The following is a 17,459-nucleotide window of genomic DNA, read 5'->3' on the forward strand; positions in this document are numbered from 1 at the left end:
GGCTCCTGGCCCTGGGTGGGGGAAGAGTCCAGACGGGGAACTCATCATAGCTGTCAGTGCATCTACAAGTGCCCAGGTGAGTGGTAAGAGGGTCTGAAATGCTTCTCTTCAGTATATTTGGGTCATTAAAAGCTGCAACATTGCACAAAGGCTTTATGTCTCTCTTGTCTGCAAACTCTGCATCTGTGCACAGGAGGCCAGCTCATGGCAGCTGGGATGGTGGCTCCAGGATGGCTGCCCCACACCTGCAGAGCACATGAGAGATGTACACAGAAGGTGCCAACAAAGTAAGGAAGAAATGTTACAAACTCTGGTTTCAGTCTTGAGCTCAGGGCATGCACTATAGAGAGGGAAAATGAAAAAGTTGGGAGATGCTTAAACCCAGGCTGCTGAGGCACAGGAGTGGGGTCTCCAGATGGACACCCACTATTTGGAGGAGACAACCTGTGCTGCTGTAGAGTTGAGCAAGTTGCAGCACCAGGATAAGGTATTTATACACAGCGTCATAAACTGCTTGGGACTCACTTATGACACCCCCGACTGGCACCAGTGCTGCCTTCCTTGGAGAGCCCATAGACCTCCCAAACAGGGGTGGTGGGACAGGCAGCACAAACTGCACAGCACCCCCATAGCATGGGGACCCTGTTCTAAAAACTCTTCCCTGGGGTGACAGGAATGGGAGTCCCATGGGGAGAACCCTGGATGGCAGCTGTGAGGGAATGCTTCCCACTGCACCCTAACTGGGAGTGGGGTGAGGCACTATTGGGACAGGAGATAAAGGGGTGGGAGTCACTGACCTATGGTTTGAGGAGGCAGAAAGGCATTCTGTGGGAACGGCTCCTGGGAGCAGCTGTGGGTGAAGGGAGCAGGGCTGGGCTGCCTGAGATCTGATGCTAGGGCCATCAGGGATGCTGCCCACATTTAAGGCCCAGCTCACTATCCCCAACCACTGGCAGTCACCCCATACGCCCCCCCAAAGTGCTTCCAGACCAGTCCCGAAGGGGCATAGGAGCACTCCAGGCCAAGCTTTCACTGGGCCAGCATCTGGCAACAGAGCCTGCTGGCCCCAACTCATCTACCCACCAGCCATAGGGCTGGGGAGGGGAGAAGCTCTTCCACTTCCTATGACCCCATTCCTTGTCCAGATACCACTGCAGGTGAGTGGCACCACCTTGTCTAGGATAGGCAGCCCCTAGACTCAGGCTGGCTGTATCACACAAGCCCCAGGCATAGGCAAGAGCCACAAGACTGAGTCTCGGGTAGTGGCCAAAAGGCCTGAGTCCTGTATGGAAAAGTCACAAGTCCATGGCATCTGCTGTGGTGAAGCCTGGTCTTCACTTCTGATCTCTGAAAGTAGGGTGCCAATACAAAAGCATCTGTATCACATGACTCCCTTCTAAGGTTTCGTGTTTGTTGACTTCAGCCCCTGAGGCATTCCTTATGACTGCACCCATATTCTCCCCCTCCCCATCCTAACTACCCCTAGGTTCTTCCACTTCTTTCTCAAACCTCTCCCCTGCTCGCTTCAAAGGTTTACTGGTTTGTGTTAAGTGGGAAGAGGGACCAAGTACTGCCACAAGCACTGTTCAACAGATTTTCTTTATTAAACACATGAGAAGTTTGGCAGCTGCAATGTTTTATTAAATAAAGTCATGTCTCTTCCTTGCGTCACATTCCCACACATCCTGGTGTGCATCCCTGGGGTGGGGGGTGGGAAGGGAGAGGGGAAGGGGGATGGTGCATGGGCAGCCTAGGTTGTGGGTAGCACTGCCCAAGATTCAGGGCCATAGGAGCCCACATCAGTGGACCCATGGCCTGGTGCATTCATGCAGGGAGGGTTCCTGGTACACAAGGGTGAAAAGGTAGCCAGCCAGGGTATTGTGGATCTGGACAGCCTGCCACTCTGTCAGGATCAGGCCCCCAACATTGTCAGGGGGCTTTCCTTCTCCTTCGTCCTTGTCCCCACATGTGCTTGTGCTGCCAGTCCCAATCTGTATGCCATGCCTCCTCAGTTTAAGCTTCACAGAAGACTCCGCCCACCCCCCTCAGTCTCACAGATGTTGTGGGGGAAACATGCAGCAACAGTGAGCCACAGCAGGTTTGTGGTGCATGCTGAGAGCCCACCAGCGTGTCTTCAGCCCAAAGGTACACTCCACCATTGTGCGGAACCTGCACAGGCAGTAGATGAAGTGTTTCTTCCAGTAGTCCAGCTACCACCCTGTGGTTGACAATGCCCTGCAAGACAATGGAGAAGTAGCCCTTGTGGTTGGTAAATACCTAGGCACCCTGAGCCAAGCAGAGGATAGAGATTTCATAGATTTCATAGATGTTAGGGCTGGAAGAGACCTCGAAGATTATCAAGTCCAGCCCCCTGCCCCAGGGCAGGAAGTCAGCTAGGGTAAAATGACCCCAGCAAAATAAGCATCCAAGCATTTCTTGAATAAGTCCAGAGTAGGTGCCTGCATCACATCTGGAGGGAGTCTATTCCAGGTCTTGGGGGCTCAGACAGTAAATAAATTTTTTCTTACGTCCAGCCTAAAATGGTCTTGTAGGAGTTTCTGACTGTTAGTCCTTGTTTTTCCTTGGGGCGCTCTGGTGAACAGATGTTCTCTCAGATCCTGATGAACACCCCTTGTGTACTTATAGGTAGCCACCAGGTGCCCGCTGAGCCTGTGCTTTTCCAGACTGAAGAGTCCCATGGCTCTCAGCCTCTCTTCATAGGGTCTATTCTCTTGCCCTCTGATCATGTGCATGGCTCTCCTGTGGACTCTCTCAAGCTTCTCAACATCCTTCTTGAATTATGGAGCCCAGATTTGGATGCAGTACTCCAGCTGTGGCCTCACCAAGGCCGAGTACAGCGGGAGGATGACATCCTGAGATTTACTTGAGAAGCATCTATAGATGCAAGCCAAGGTTTTGTTTGCTTTACCAGCTGCAACATTGCATTGGTGGCTTATATTCATCTTGTGGTCAATCATGACCCCCAAGTCTCTTTCAGCAGTGGTGCTAGCAAGAGTAGCACTGCCAAGCCTATAAGTATGCTGCAGTTTTGTTTTGTTTTTTCCCCAAGGTAAAGTACCTTGCATTTATCAGTATGGAACATCATCAGGTTTGTGTCTGCCCAAGCTTATCCAAGTCAGCTTGGATCATTAACCTGTCTTCAGGTGTGGACGCTATGCCCCAAAGTTTAGTGTCATCGGTGAACTTAGCCAGTGCACTTCTGACACCAATGTCCACATTGTTGATAAAGATGTTGAAGAGAACCAGTCCAAGGACAGAGCCTTGGGGAACACCACTGGTTATGGAGTGCCATAATGACTTGCTGCCATCGACCACTACTCTCTGGGTCTGACCTCAGAGCGAATTTCCCAGCCATCAGATTGTGGTGTAGTCTTGGCCACAATTAGCCAATTTTTCCATGAGGACATCATGGGACACCAGATCAAAGGCTTTTTTTTTTAAAGTCCAGGTATATGACATCAATCTCTTCTCCCTTGTCCATGTGATATATCACCTGGTCATAGAAGGGATGAGATTGGTCAGGCAAGACCTACTCATGATGAACCCATGCTGTCTGTCTCTCAGGATGTTGCCCTCAGCCAGCTTGTCCAGAGGGGTCTCCTTGATAATTTTCGCAAGAATCTTACCAGGGATTAAGGTCAAGCTGATTGGCCTGTAATGCCCAGGATCTACTCTCTGCCCTTTCTTGAAGATGGGTACCACATTGGCTTTCTTCCAGTCTTCAGGTACTTCACCTGAGCGCCACGAATTTTCAAATATTTTTGCCAATGGTTGGGCTGTGACGTGCCAGCTCCTTGAGTACCCTACGTATAATATGTCAGAACCAGCTGACTTGAAGGTGATCAGCTTCTCAAGGTCATCCTTTACTAGATCAATACCCATGCTGTGTATTAATACATCCTCAACCTGGCCATCCTGTGCCTTGCTAGGCAAAGCGGTCTCATTGGACTGATGAAAGACCGACGTGAAGTACCCATTAAGCAGATTGGCCTTTGCCTGGGTGTCTGTTATCAGCTGTTCCATTCAGCAGGGGTCCAATGTTAGCCTTGCTTTTTTTCTGACTCCCTACATATCTGAAAAAAGGACTTTTTGTTATCTTTGATATGTGAAGCCAGATGAAGCTGGGTTGCAGCCTTGGCTTTCCTGATTCACTCTCTGCATGTATGGACCAGTGCTGAGTACTCCTGGTGGTAATTCCAACCTTCCATCCTTTATAAGTCTCTCTTTTGAGGTGTAAGAGGTCCTCAAGTTCCTTACTAAGCCAAGGGGGTTGGTTCACCCTTGTACTACCATTTCTCCAAAATGGGATGGCCATCTCTTGTGCTGTCAGGATCGCTCCTTTAAGAAGCAACCACTCCTCTTGGACTCCTCTTTTAGTCAAGTCACGGTCCCTTAGGGCCTCGACAGTGAGCCTTCTGAACGTGTCAAAGTCAGCTTTCCTGAAGTCGAGGACTTCAGTATTGCTGACTGAGTTGCCAGCTTTGCAACGGATATAGTAAAGGTGATTATCTCGTAGTCACTATCACCCAGCTTTCCATCGATTCTTAGGTCACTGACTATGTCATCCCCTTTGGCCAGTACCAGGTCCAACAACGCTTTGCCTCTCATTGGCCCATAGACTTCTTGAGTCAGGTAGAGCTCATCCACACACATGAGGAAGCTTTGTGACCAATCGGATTTGGTCAAGAGCTCTTCCCATGAGATGTTTGGGTAGTTGAAGTCTCCCATGGCAACCATGCACCGAGAGCATGCAGCCTCAGCCAGTTCCCTGGAAAATTCCTGGTCCAGCTCTTGTTTCTGGTTAAGAGGTCTGTAGTACATTCCTACCATGATGTCCCCTGAGCCAGGTTCTCCACGTATTTTGACCCAGAAGGAGTCTAGTTGTCCCTCCTGGGTGCCAGTGTCAATTTGGAGGGACATGTAGCTGTCCTTGACATACAACCCAACCCCTTTTATCTGCATGATCACACCTATACAGGGTATAGCCATCTATGCCTGTAGCCCAGTCATAGGTGGAGTCCTACCAGATCTCCATTATCCCTATGAGGCTGTAGTCATTCTTGTTTATTAGCAGGAGGAGCAGTTCCTCCTGTTTATTACCCAAGCTCCTGGCACTGGTGTACAGGCAGGCAAGTGTCCCATTTGGGGCCCTTGCCTTCCCCACAGATCATTCCAGGGCTAGGGTAGGGGTGGGTTCCCTTAAGTGCCCTAGCCTACTGGATTTACAAGGGTTGCCCAGTGGGCTAGTGGAAATAATCCCCCCAACCCCTGGCAGGCTTAGTTTAAAGCCTGCTTGAGCAAGTCAGCCAGTCTGGCTGAGAAGAGCCTTCTCCCCAACAGAGTGAGGTGGGGCCATCTCTCCCCAGAAGACCACTGCCTCTCTCACCAAAAAGTGGATCATGATCGCCAAAGCCATCATGATAACACCAGTGCCACAGTCTTTGGTTGACTACCTCAACCCGTCTCTCCCTCCTCAGCCCATGACTCACAACTGGGAGGAGCAAGGAAAAGACCACGTGTTGCCCGAACCCCCTAAACCCACTCCCAGAGCCCTGTAGTCTCTCATGACCTGGCTGGGATTGCTCTGAGCCATGCCATTTGCGCCCATATGGATAAGAAGCATAGAGTAGTGGTTGGAGGGCCAAATAATCTTTGGTATCCTCTATGCTATGTCCTTGATGTGGGCCCCCAGGAAGTAGCAGACCTTCCGGGCTAGGGCATCGGGGTGGCAGATTGCCTCCTCAGTCCCCCTCAGGAGGGAGTTTCCCACAACAACCACTTTGCATTTCATCTTAGGGAGAATAGGGGTGGGTGATCCTCCCTTGCCTGCATGAGCTGGCAACTCTGGGAGGCTCAACTGGGGCTGCAAGAGGTCTGTATCTGTTGCAGAGCCTCAGAGGGGAGGGGACCTTGGTGCGGTGGGCCTTGGAGCCCTTGACCACCTTGGTCAAACTCCCTGGTTGGACAGTATGGAAGATTCCCAAGTTCTCCCTTGTCCTAGGAGGTGACCTTAGTATACCCTCCACCTCCAGGGGGTGAAGGGGCTGGAAGTAGGAGTCAATATCCTGCTCAAGATCCCTGATGGCACGCAGTCTCTGGACTGCAGCCTAGAGCTCCTGTATCTGGTGCCCCAGAGACTCCAAAGTGAAGCAAACCTCACAAGGAAAGGTGGCTATGCCCTCAGTCCCAGGAGCCTTGAAATGTGCCAGGCAGCCAGAGGCTCCATCTGCATGGAGCCAGGAACCATGAGTTCCATCTGGGTGGAGACCTCTGAGGTGCCAGAGGTGGAGGCCGCAGACTCCGAGGGGACCCTCGGGGTGCGGCATGTCCCCATCCGCATCATGCCACTGGTAGGCTGTCTATTTTTGGGACTGCCTACCATACGGGGCTCACTTGCAAGGCCACAGGCCCTCCCACTCACCCTCCTGCACAAACTCCCGCACTAACTCATGCACCGGGTGCAGAAGCATCCCTGTTTGCATAGCCTGTTTGTATGGCCTGTTTGCATGGCTCTGGTCATGCAGGTCCCTGGGGGGATGGACGAAGTAGAAGCCGGGGCAGGGCATGACCCTCCTCAGCTCCACTCAGCTGCCTCCCTGCTGGCTACATCTCTCCCACTATGGGCCCCTGCTTACCTGCAGGCAGGTCGGGACTCGGGGGTCCTGGGGTCTCTCCTGGGGGTTCCCTAGGATCACAGGGCCTCAGCGGGCTTTCACATGCATGTCTTGCACTGGAGCCAGGACATGAGTGTGGCTTCTGCCATTGCCGGGCCCTTTTTAAACTGTGCACATGTGCAGAAGGGCCAGCTGGTGCAACACTGCTATCAGGGGGCTAAGTGAGTCCCTTCCCCCCACTGAAGGAGGGGACAGGTAAGTGCTCCCCCCAACCTGTCCCGTGCGTTAGCAGCCCAGTCATGCAGCTCCCTGAGGGGGGCCAAGTAGGACCTGAGGTGGGGCACGACCCTCCTCGGATCCACTCAGCTGCCTCCCTGCTGGCTATGTCCCTCCCACCATGGGCCCCTGCTTATCTTCAGGTAGGCTGGGGCTCACTGGGGGTCCCTGGGCTCACAGGGGCACAGCAAGCTTTCACCCGTGCATCTTGTGCCAGAGCCAGGTCCTGAGATATGGGTTCTCTCCATGGCCCCCATGCAGTTGCAGAAGCCCATGCAGCAGAAGATGGTAACCACCTCCTGCAGTACCTGCATCTCATCTCCAGACAAGGTAGATGAAGTGGTTGTTCAGGACAACCTTGATGACCAGGCACACCTCCTGGATGTGGTGCTGTCCATTTCGAACTGGTTGGCAAGGCAGTAACTGATGGAGGTGGGCATGAGTGGGACAGCCAGCTGGTGGCTTGTGAACATGAGGGCACATGCCACAATGAGCTGCTGCCTCATCAGGTCCAGGTGGACATATGTGATGTCTGCAGCCTCTGGTGAATCGAGCAAGGTGACCAGCAAGACCTGCCACAGCTTCTGAGTCTCCCTGCTTGGGTGTGGGTGGTGAGATTCCACGGCAGGATGAGGGCAAAATGGGATGCAAAGACGTGCAAGTCATGATGGAGAGGGGCATGTGGGAGGGGCCGCAGTGATGCAACAGGTGGTTGGGGATATGGTGGCCCATGCCTAGAAACCAATCAGAGGTAATCTGCAAGATCAGCTCTGCTCAGGAGTCTTCAGCAGCCCAGGGAGGCCATGGGGAATGCTGGGAAGTGTGCAAGAGCACACCTACTTGCTGGCTTTGGGCAGTGCAGGCAGGCTCCAAGTTCCTTTGCCTACCTAATGTTGATATCTCTTTAGATCACTCCCACTCTAATTTAGAGCGCTTTGAGTAAAGCACCATACAGCACTTCTGCCTTAGGCTTTTTGAACATCTGTACTTAGCCAAAGGCATTTACCTAGCTGAGGCAATTTGAGCATCTAACTGTTCTCCATTGATCAGAGAAAACCATATACTGAGAAGATCAGGACATTAATTCTTAAGCATTAAAAATTAGTGATTTTAACAATTTCAGATCATATTAGTGCTTCCTGGCATGAGTATATGTTATAAAATAAATTCATATATTTTAAAGACAAAAATAATTAATAATCATAAATATTTGTTAGCCCAACTTCTATATAAGTAAACTATTTAAGGTCATTCTATGTACTTTTCATTGTTTTAATCACAGGAGACATTCTAACTAGAAAACCTAGCATTATTTGCATTTTCAATTTGATCACTGTGACTGAAAAAAATACTATATTTCCCCCTTTGGGTAACTGAAAGTTTTATTATGCCAAAGAGAGACAGATGACATGATGTGGGGGAAGGGACAGTAATTTTAAATTAAATGTCAAATTGGATTAGTTATGGAAAAATGAAAAGACATCATGAGGGAGCTGCCATTTGGATCCATTTTAACATCCCTCTAGAGGTATTTGCTTGGTCTTCTAATCAGAGGTGGAAATGTGCCATTTCTATTTTAGCAATCACCTTGTTTTTATTAGATAAGTGTCTGGGCTCCAGGTGGTCTAGCAGCAAAACTTCAAATAACTAATACATTTTCTCCCTCAGATGTGGTATCAAATTACCCATCATGATAGAAACTGTGTATCACAGATTGGAGACTAGGTGAGAGTGATAATATGTTGTAATGTTCGCTATTAAATAGCTACATAAAAAATCTTTCTGAAAACAATCTTGTTCTTCCCTCTTGGCCAGAGGGGCTAATTTTTTATTAGCCATCAGAAGGAACAAAGAATATGCATATTCAAAAGCTAGTCAGATGTTCCACCAAATACTAGTTTAGATAGTCCAGTGTATAATGGTGACAGTAATAGTAAATTGGCATCCTGCCATAAACTTTATCACTTAATCCATGTAGTACTCCTGTTGAGTCAAATTCTATTAAATGCTAATTGTGCTGCCTTGCCATTTAAAACTGTTTACAGTTGAGGGTTATTAGCATTTTGCTGAAGGCATTCAGTGCCACACAGGTTTGGGTCCATTGTCATACTATAATCCAAAGATTTAGCTATGGAGAAAACGTTAATCCTTTAAAATTAATCAGTAAAATGCTGATACCCTCTTTTCACTCTAATAATGGACTCTTAACATGCTTGTAATATTTTTGCTAGTTTACCTCCTTGTTTTTGAAGTGTTCCATTAACTTTGTCCTAATTTGTTTTGTCCCAGTGACTTACGGTTAATGGTACAGCTACTTATTTTTGAACAGTTTGGGTCTACATGCGTTCTACATGCACGCTCTGCTGTAGAGTAAACTACTTAGCTACTCAGTAAAACATCACAGTGTACACTTTCACCAGTATTAGGATGCAGTAATTAACTCCATGGTAAGATAGTACTGTCTTCCTGAGGAGTACTTTACTGAACTGCAATGCATGTGTAGATGCTGACCATGAACATACATTGCACCTGGTTAGCCCAGCCAGCCGGGGGCTTGCTCCACCCGAGGTCAAACTGCTGCTGGGTGCATGTCCTGGGCACACATGTAGATGCTGTGCCCATGAGCAGTTGACTCAAGGTCAGATTGCTGCAGAGTTCATTGTGTTGCCTTAATTTTATCTGTAGATGTACCCTTTGTGTCTGATAGACCTGAGAATTGGCACCAAGTGTGGTTTTCTTTTTTTAATCATTACCTCGCAAGATGGCTTTCTGAGAAGCTATTTTCTGCCCTAAAGCAGTTGTATGTCACAATAACATGAAAGTTTAGCTCAGAGGCTACAAGAGACTTATATTAGGGATAACTCTAATTGAAAATAAGCTGAGTTTTTCTACAGATGCCATCTCTGATTTCCACCTTGGGAATGCCTGCATTAACTGCACATGATTTATTTTTTGCTTAACATGTACTATTTGCTTAATTATTTATATCTTGCACAGAACTGCTCCTGGCACTATAAAGATATACAATCTGCCTTTGGGCTATTCCAGAGATCATATATTTTCTATTAGAAGGATGGGCAGGGGTCAGTGATGCTATCTTGCTACAAAATAATATACTTCAGTACACAGAAAACTTCAAATTATCTGACTACCATGCTTTCCATTGGTATAGTATTTTTCACACTCTAACCCTTTTACACAGAATAGATTTATTTTAAAGCATGTCTTTTTTCCCAATTGTGTTCCCTCTTGCCATTATGAGCTTCCACGTATTGTAGAGGTTGCATTAATAAAAATCTTCTCCTTCTAGAAAACCCAAATCTGACCTTTTTGTGTGTTTTCAAATAATAGTGCATATGTGTTCTATGGAATGTTCTTAAACTGAGATAACGTGCAGGATCAGTGCATGTACTAGATTTCTATTTAAACATATATTTTATGAAGTGCAACTTAGTTTGTCTCACAATACATCATTAAAATAGAATTATTGTTAAAAGAATATTTTTTCTGTTTTTTTAAAGTTATACAAGAAATTAAGATGATGTCATGCCAACTTTGACATTTTTAATATACAAGGAATTCTGGTTTTGTAGCAGTCACAATTTGGTTACACTACATATATGATTCAAATCTGATTAAGCTGACTTTATAATAAACCATTATTTTCTCTGTAGCATGGAACCCACGAGAGTCTGGCTGTGATCCAAGACTGTGGAAACCAAATTATATCTTGGCTAGGCCTTCTACCTCAGAGACAGCCCCTGGAAGTTTCTGTGACTATCTTCTACCAAAAGGCTCCTATTGTAGCAGGGTTTTGAGTAGTCACTGGCTATGTAAAATAACTCAACTTCTGCAGCTCACCACCTGCACAGATGCATATTCAAAATGTGCAATATAAATCCTTACCACAGTTTCAGTTGTTCCTAGCAACCCAGTTTTCTTTTTGCTTTATTCCTCTTGTTGGAACTATTACTTATCTATCTGGTCTATTCTGACCACTGGTAATTACATTTTTGTTTTTTAAGGAGAAATGCCCTGAGTCCAGAAGCCTTGCATGGGGTTGGAGAGCCTTTTGCAGGCTGTCAGCCTCAGATGCATTCTACTTTGCAGAGTAAAAACTATGGAAATACTGAGTTCACTATAAGTTTAATATCTTGCCTCTATGTAAGATTATCTAAGTATAGTTTGTTAATTAAAATAGGTGTGTAGTCTGGACTGGAGATGACCGAGTCTTCTTCTTCAACCCTACAATGCAGCTGTCAGTATGGGAGAAACCAGTGGATCTAAAGAATCGCGGCGATATTAATAGAATTATTGAAGATCCACCTCATAAACGCAAACTGGAAACTTCAGCAAGTAACTAATGCTGTGATTATTCACATCTATTTAAATTCAAATCCTAAATGAAACTTATTATGAAATGTATTCAGTGAAAATTTGGTAACTAATCGGAATGATGATATTTCCTTTGGGATTTTGTGTAAAGCATTGCGTTGACAGTGATATTGCTTACAAAAGAAATGTAGTTGCATTGAAATTCTAATGTTGGAAATGGGGCTGTGTCTCTATTATGAAAATGTAGGTGGCTTCCTATGTTGAATGAATCTTTGGTTTACATAGTAGACCTTGGAAGACCTTACACACTAATATTTACAAGACGTACGTTAGGAATGCATTTGTATAGCATGCTTTATCCAAGTGTACTGTAATAAATAATTATTTAACCCAGCTGCAGGAAAAGATTTCCAAAAATAAATCTCAGAGTAGTTCTGAAAGATTTGGCAGAAATGTAGGTGCTTCAATCCAACCATGAGTTTGCCAATCAGCCTTCAAGCCCTGTAGATTTCTGAAAGATATTTGTGGAACTAGCTGAAGAGAGAACTTGCTGATTTGCAGCAATATGTTTTAAGTGGTTCAACTGTTGTTTAAAAGAAAACCATTTATCATCAGGGAACCAAAGTTTGCCATCAGGTCCTCCACAAGGAGAGCCAGTTGAATGAGCCAGTTTCCTCAGCTTGATTTCCTTCTTCCTGACCATTTCAACCCAGTTCTTTCAATTGTCCTGTCTGCAGCTTCAGCTTCTAATCTATGAACCCTGTTTAAGCTGCTTGCACTGCTGATTACTTGCACAAGTAGTTGGACATGAAACTGGTTATGTAAGTTTGTACTCACCAGTAGGAATGAGGATTGTGTTGCTGGGCCCCAAGAGCTTGTCTGTATTGTGCAACAATGAGTATGGAGCTGGGTATGCCCAACCCACTGGTGCCTGCTGATGCACTCCAGATCTGAAAGTTAGCCAGTGAGGCTGCTCTGGGATCATTCCCTGATGCCAATCTCAGGTCCTTTGGAGAGCAAAGCCTTGTGTGGGGCAAACCAAGAGAAACCTCTTTGGTCACTTTCCAGCTCTATAGCTTGCTTGCTAGTATATATTGCTGCCAAAGTTGAGATAAGCCCTAAATCTGCCTATTGCCCCAAAAATATTTGCCAACTTGTTTGCCCCCCCGTCACCCCCCGCCCCCGACTATTACTCAGTGTTATTCCATTTAGTTTTGCTTCTTGATCTGTATTATAACCTCGGGCAGCATCACTTGTAGGGGAGTTGTGCTCATGTGTTTCCTTCTTTTTTTTCCTTCACAGTCCTCATATGTTTCCGTATTTTTTCTCCTCTCCCCATCTTTTTATATATCTTATTTCTTATTTTTAGAGTCTTTTCTGCTTGGACAACTACAGGCAAAATCAAGTTCTGTCCAGACATTAGCACTAAGTGAACAATTATAACTCTGATTTTGTCAGGGAAATGTCAACATGAACACAAGGTCCTTGAGAATGCTGTTCATGTTCATTAGCTATATATATGTATTCAGGGATATTCACCCCTAGCACATATGGATTAAGTATTGTACTTCACAGGCTAGTTACACAAGATAAACTTTGCCTTTTCTTTAATGCTGGAGGCCAGAAAAAAGACAGAAAAAGTCAACTAAATCATTACATTTTAAAAATGTAATATTTTATAACAAAGACACTACCCCCCAAATAGTTCTTATGAAGTTACCTAAAGTAATATTTATTTTATACCTGTGCTGAAAAGGGAGAATAGTAATCTTTAAGGGACATAATGTATGCCTTTGATCTACAAACATAGTTCCCAGTGAACAGCCACTAAATACAAGTTTTGTGCCTGGGCTTGAGGATAAGAACAGCTAGTTTGGAAAATAGATCTAAAAATGTTATAAGCAGATTTTATGCTGTTTCCAATATAAAGGTTTTATTGAAGAAATGCCAGAGGTTGATTTTATGACATGTGTCTATACAATAATTAGCATAATTTACAGGATGGGATTCTTACTGATTTTTCAATATAAATTTCAGTTTTAAAAGAGGCTTGGACCCTTCTATATATACAGTGTCCAATGACTCCAAGAATAAATTTTTGAAAGTTCTTGTTCAGAAACACAGTGTAATGTAGTTTTTGTTTAGCAAGAGGCATTCTAAATGATTAATTAATAACTGGGAAGGTGGATATAATAACTGAGACAAAACTGAAGGCCCATTAGTCACATTCTGTGACTAATTCCCAAAAAAGGACTAGTGCTAAGGCAGTTATTAATATGTGCTATTTAAGAATTTTCTTTTTTGTTGTGTCTTCCATTTTTTATCTTATGCTGTGTGTGCCTAGTGTGTTGAGTTCTTCTGGAGAGTTATAGACAAATTTTAAGGGTCACTAATGATCTGCAGTTCTTATGGATTCAAACAGCATTTGTGGTTGCTCAGTATTTTGGAAAATTGGGTTGTAATTAATAAATATGATCAGATGAGGTCAAAGAAATTATTTGTTACCATACTCTTTAGTTTGTATTTTTGAGTAAATAAAACAAATGAGCTGCTTGTTTGCAACAGTAGTTGCCAAACGTATATGATTTAGTTGCTGTTGTTGAGTTTTAATTAGAATTTTTAAATCAAAGGTACAAAACATATGACCAAGCATAATTATTATCTGAATGTTATAGGTCATCTGCACATCACTCCACTGAAAGATCAAGTGCATTTATAACTCAGGAATGAAAGAAAGATTCAGGTTCATTTCTCCATTATTCAACCTTTTCAAAAGAATATGTTCTTAGAGGAATGATGAAGGTATCATGATTCTTTACTAATAGGTTCACACTGGCCCATTTCTTGCAGTCAGAAAGCAGGCAAGGCTTCCATTTTTTTCTGAAATCACTGCTAGAGTTTGGAATAAAGACTTGGTAAGGAATATGTGTTTTAATTCAATTCACATTGCTGTTTTGAGATTGAGGATATCCTTCTTCCACTCTGCCCTACCAGCTTCTTAGCACTGAAACTCCAGAGACTTGAATGGAGTTGTGTCAGCAACAAAGTAGTGCAGCAGATGGAAAATCTAGCACTATATCAACTTAGGGAGCTAAGTTATCTGTTTTAGCTAGTTAGGGGTGTGCAAAGTGAGCCCTATTGGATTTGGATTCGGATTCAGGCTAAATCAGGGACAGTGATTCAATTTGTTGATTAAGATCACTGTTCCTGACTCAATTTGGTCAAATCCAGATCTGAAGATTCGATGCTGATTCAGAGAATCGGTGATTCAGACACAGACACAGCTTTAAAAGTTTTTTCTACATACCTCGGGGAACCGGACATATCTCATGATCACTGCAATGCTGGGGTGGCTGGAGCATCCCATAGGAGTGTGGGGGGACTCTCCATGTGCTTGGCAGTGAACCCAGAAGTGGACCAGAAGTACTTCTAGTCCACTTCCAGGTCTGCCAGTGAACACATTTGGGGCCCCTAGTGCTTCCCCCTAGCTCAGTGATTGGCTACAGGGGGACCCCAGGTGTTCCCCCAAACCCAGGAGGCACCAGTCACCAAGCCAGAGGGGTATGGGGGGGAGGACAGCACACTCTTTGGAGGATCCAGAAGTGGACCAGAAGTGCTTCTTGTTCACTTCCAGGTCTGCAGCTGAGTGTTCTTGGGAGTCCCCCATGCTTCTGTGGCACACTCCATGTGCCCCAGCATCATGAGCACCTGCTAACTAGACTTATGTAAAAAAAACATTTAAAGGCTGTGATTATGTCCAAATCTCCGAATCTTTCTGAATCTCTCCAAATCAATTTGGAAGGTTGCAATTTGATTCGGAGATTTTCATAGATTTCATAGATTTCATAGACATTAGGGCTGGAAGGGACCTCGGGAGATCATCGAGTCCAGCCCCCTGCCCAAAGGGCAGGAAGTCAGCTGGGGTCATAGATCCCAGCAAGATAAGCATCCAATTTACTCTTGAAGGTGTTCAATGTAGGTGCTTGAACCACCTCTGCTGGCAGACTGTTCCAGACCTTGAAGGCTCAGACAGTAAAGAAATTCTTCCTTATGTCCAGCCTGAAACAGTCTTGTAGGAGTTTGTGACCGTTCAACCTAGTCATCCCTTGGGGCGCTCTGGTGAACAGACATTCCCCCAGATCCTGGTGGTCACCCCTGATAAACTTATAGGTGGCCATCAGATCACCCCTGAGCCTATGCTTTTCTAGGCTAAAGAGTCCCATGGCTCTCAGCCTGTCATCGTAAGATCTGTTTTCCTGACCTCTGATCATGCGCATGGCTCTCCTCTGGACTCTCTCAAGCTTCTCCACATCCTTTTTGAATTGTGGAGCCCAAAACTGGACGCAGTACTCCAGCTGCGGCCTCACCAAGGCTGAGTACAAGGGGAGAATGACGTCCCGGGATTTGCTCGAGAAGCACCTATGGATGCAAGCCAGCATTTTGGTTGCTTTACTAGCCGCAGCATCGCATTGCAGGCTCATGTTCATCTTGTGGTCAATGATGACCCCCAAGTCTCTTTCTTCTGTAGTGCTATCCAACGTAGCACTGCCGAGCCTATAAGGGTGCTGCAGGTTTTTCCTCCCAAGGTGGAGAACCTTGCATTTTTTGGTGTTAAACACCATCAGGTTCTCGTCCGCCCATTTGCTGAGGTTGTCCAGGTCAGCCTGGATCACCCGCCTATCTTCTGGCGTGGATGCTTTGCCCCAAAGTTTGGTGTCATCGGTGAACTTGGCCAGTCCACTCCTGACTCCAATGTCCACATCATTAATGAAGATGTTGAACAGTATGGGTCCCAGGACAGAGCTTTGAGGGACCCCACTGGTCACAGGGCACCACGATGAGTGACTGCCATCAATTACAACCCTCTGGGTCCAACCACAGAGCCAATTTCCCAGCTAGTGGATCGTGGTGGACCCAAGGCCACAACTGGGCAGTTTGGCCAAGAGGTGATCATGGGATACCAGATCAAAAGCTTTTTTGAAGTCAAGATATATGACATCAATCTCTTCTCCCTTGTCCAGGTGATAGGTCACCTGGTCATAGAAGGAAATGAGATTGGTCAAACAAGACCTACCCGCAACAAACCCGTGCTGACTATCTCTTAGGATGTTAGCCTGGGCCAGTCCCTCAAGGATGGCCTCCTTAATAAACTTTTCTAAGATCTTCCCCAGGATAGAAGTCAGGCTAATGGGCCTGTAGTTAGCCGGATCCACTCTCCTCCCTTTCTTGAAGATCGGCACCACATTGGCCTTCTTCCAGTCTTCGGGCACTACACCAGAGCGCCAGGAGTTTTCAAAGATCCGTGCCAGGGGCTGGGCTATGATGCTCGCCAGCTCCTTGAGTACCCTGGGGTACAGATTGTCAGGGCCGGCTGACTTGAAGGTATCCAGCTTCTTAAGGTGTTCCTTCACGAGGTCAGCATTTATGGAGGGTAGGGGATCCCCATCACCCGGATCTCCCTGTCCCATAGCAGGCATGGGCATCCCATGGGACTGATGAAAGACTGACGCAAAGTACCTATTTAATAGGTTGGCTTTTTCCTGGGCGTTGTCAGTTGCCCCATCTGGTTTAGCAGGGGTCCAACATTGCCCTTGCTTTTCCTCCGGCTCCCCACATATCTGAAAAAGGACTTTTTGTTGTCCTTGATGCCTGAAGCTAGTTGGAGTTCGGTTGCAGCCTTGGCTTTCCTGGTTTGGTCCCTGCAGGACCGGACCAGCACGGAGTAATCCTCCTTGGAGGTGAATCCCATCCTCCATCCTTTGTAGGCTTTCCTTTTTAGCCACAGTAGGTCCGCTAGGTCTCTGGAGAGCCGGGGGGGCTGCTGTGCCTTCTTGCTGCCTTTCCTCCTTGTTGGAATATATTTAGCTTGTGCATTGAGGATCGCTTCCTTGAGAAGCAACCCCTCTTCTTGAACTCCCATCTCCCTGGGGTCACGGTCCCTAAGGGCCTGACCGACAAGCCTCTTGAGCTTGTCAAAGTTGGCTTTTCTGAAGTCAAGGACTTCTGTGTTGCTGACTGACTTGCTAGCTTTACGGCAGATGGTGAAGGTGATCAGCTCGTGGTCGCTGTCACCCAGCTTCCCATCGATCACTAGCTTGCCGATTAGGTCGTCCCCCATACCCAGTACCAGGTCGAGCAGCGCTTTGCCTCTCGTTGGCCCATAGACTTCTTGAGTCAGGTAGAGATCATCCATGCACGAGAGAAAGCTTTGCG

At 46.1% G+C, this 17,459-nt stretch overlaps 1 protein-coding gene across 2 annotated transcripts in view; it reads left to right on the forward strand.

Annotated features, from left to right (window-relative positions):
- Window positions 1-17,459, forward strand: part of TCERG1L (transcription elongation regulator 1 like) — a 239,138-nt gene that overhangs the window by 187,247 nt on the left and 34,432 nt on the right. For both annotated transcript variants that reach the window (XM_090057211.1, XM_090057212.1), the window contains exon 8: window positions 11,113-11,267. In XM_090057211.1, the coding sequence (XP_089913337.1) occupies window positions 11,113-11,267 (155 nt within the window). The remainder of the gene's footprint in view (window positions 1-11,112; window positions 11,268-17,459) is intronic.

This window comes from Crocodylus siamensis, chromosome 7, assembly GCF_052110815.1.
Source record: "Crocodylus siamensis isolate JL-2025a chromosome 7, ASM5211081v1, whole genome shotgun sequence".
In the NCBI taxonomy this organism is placed as follows: Eukaryota; Metazoa; Chordata; order Crocodylia; family Crocodylidae; genus Crocodylus; species Crocodylus siamensis.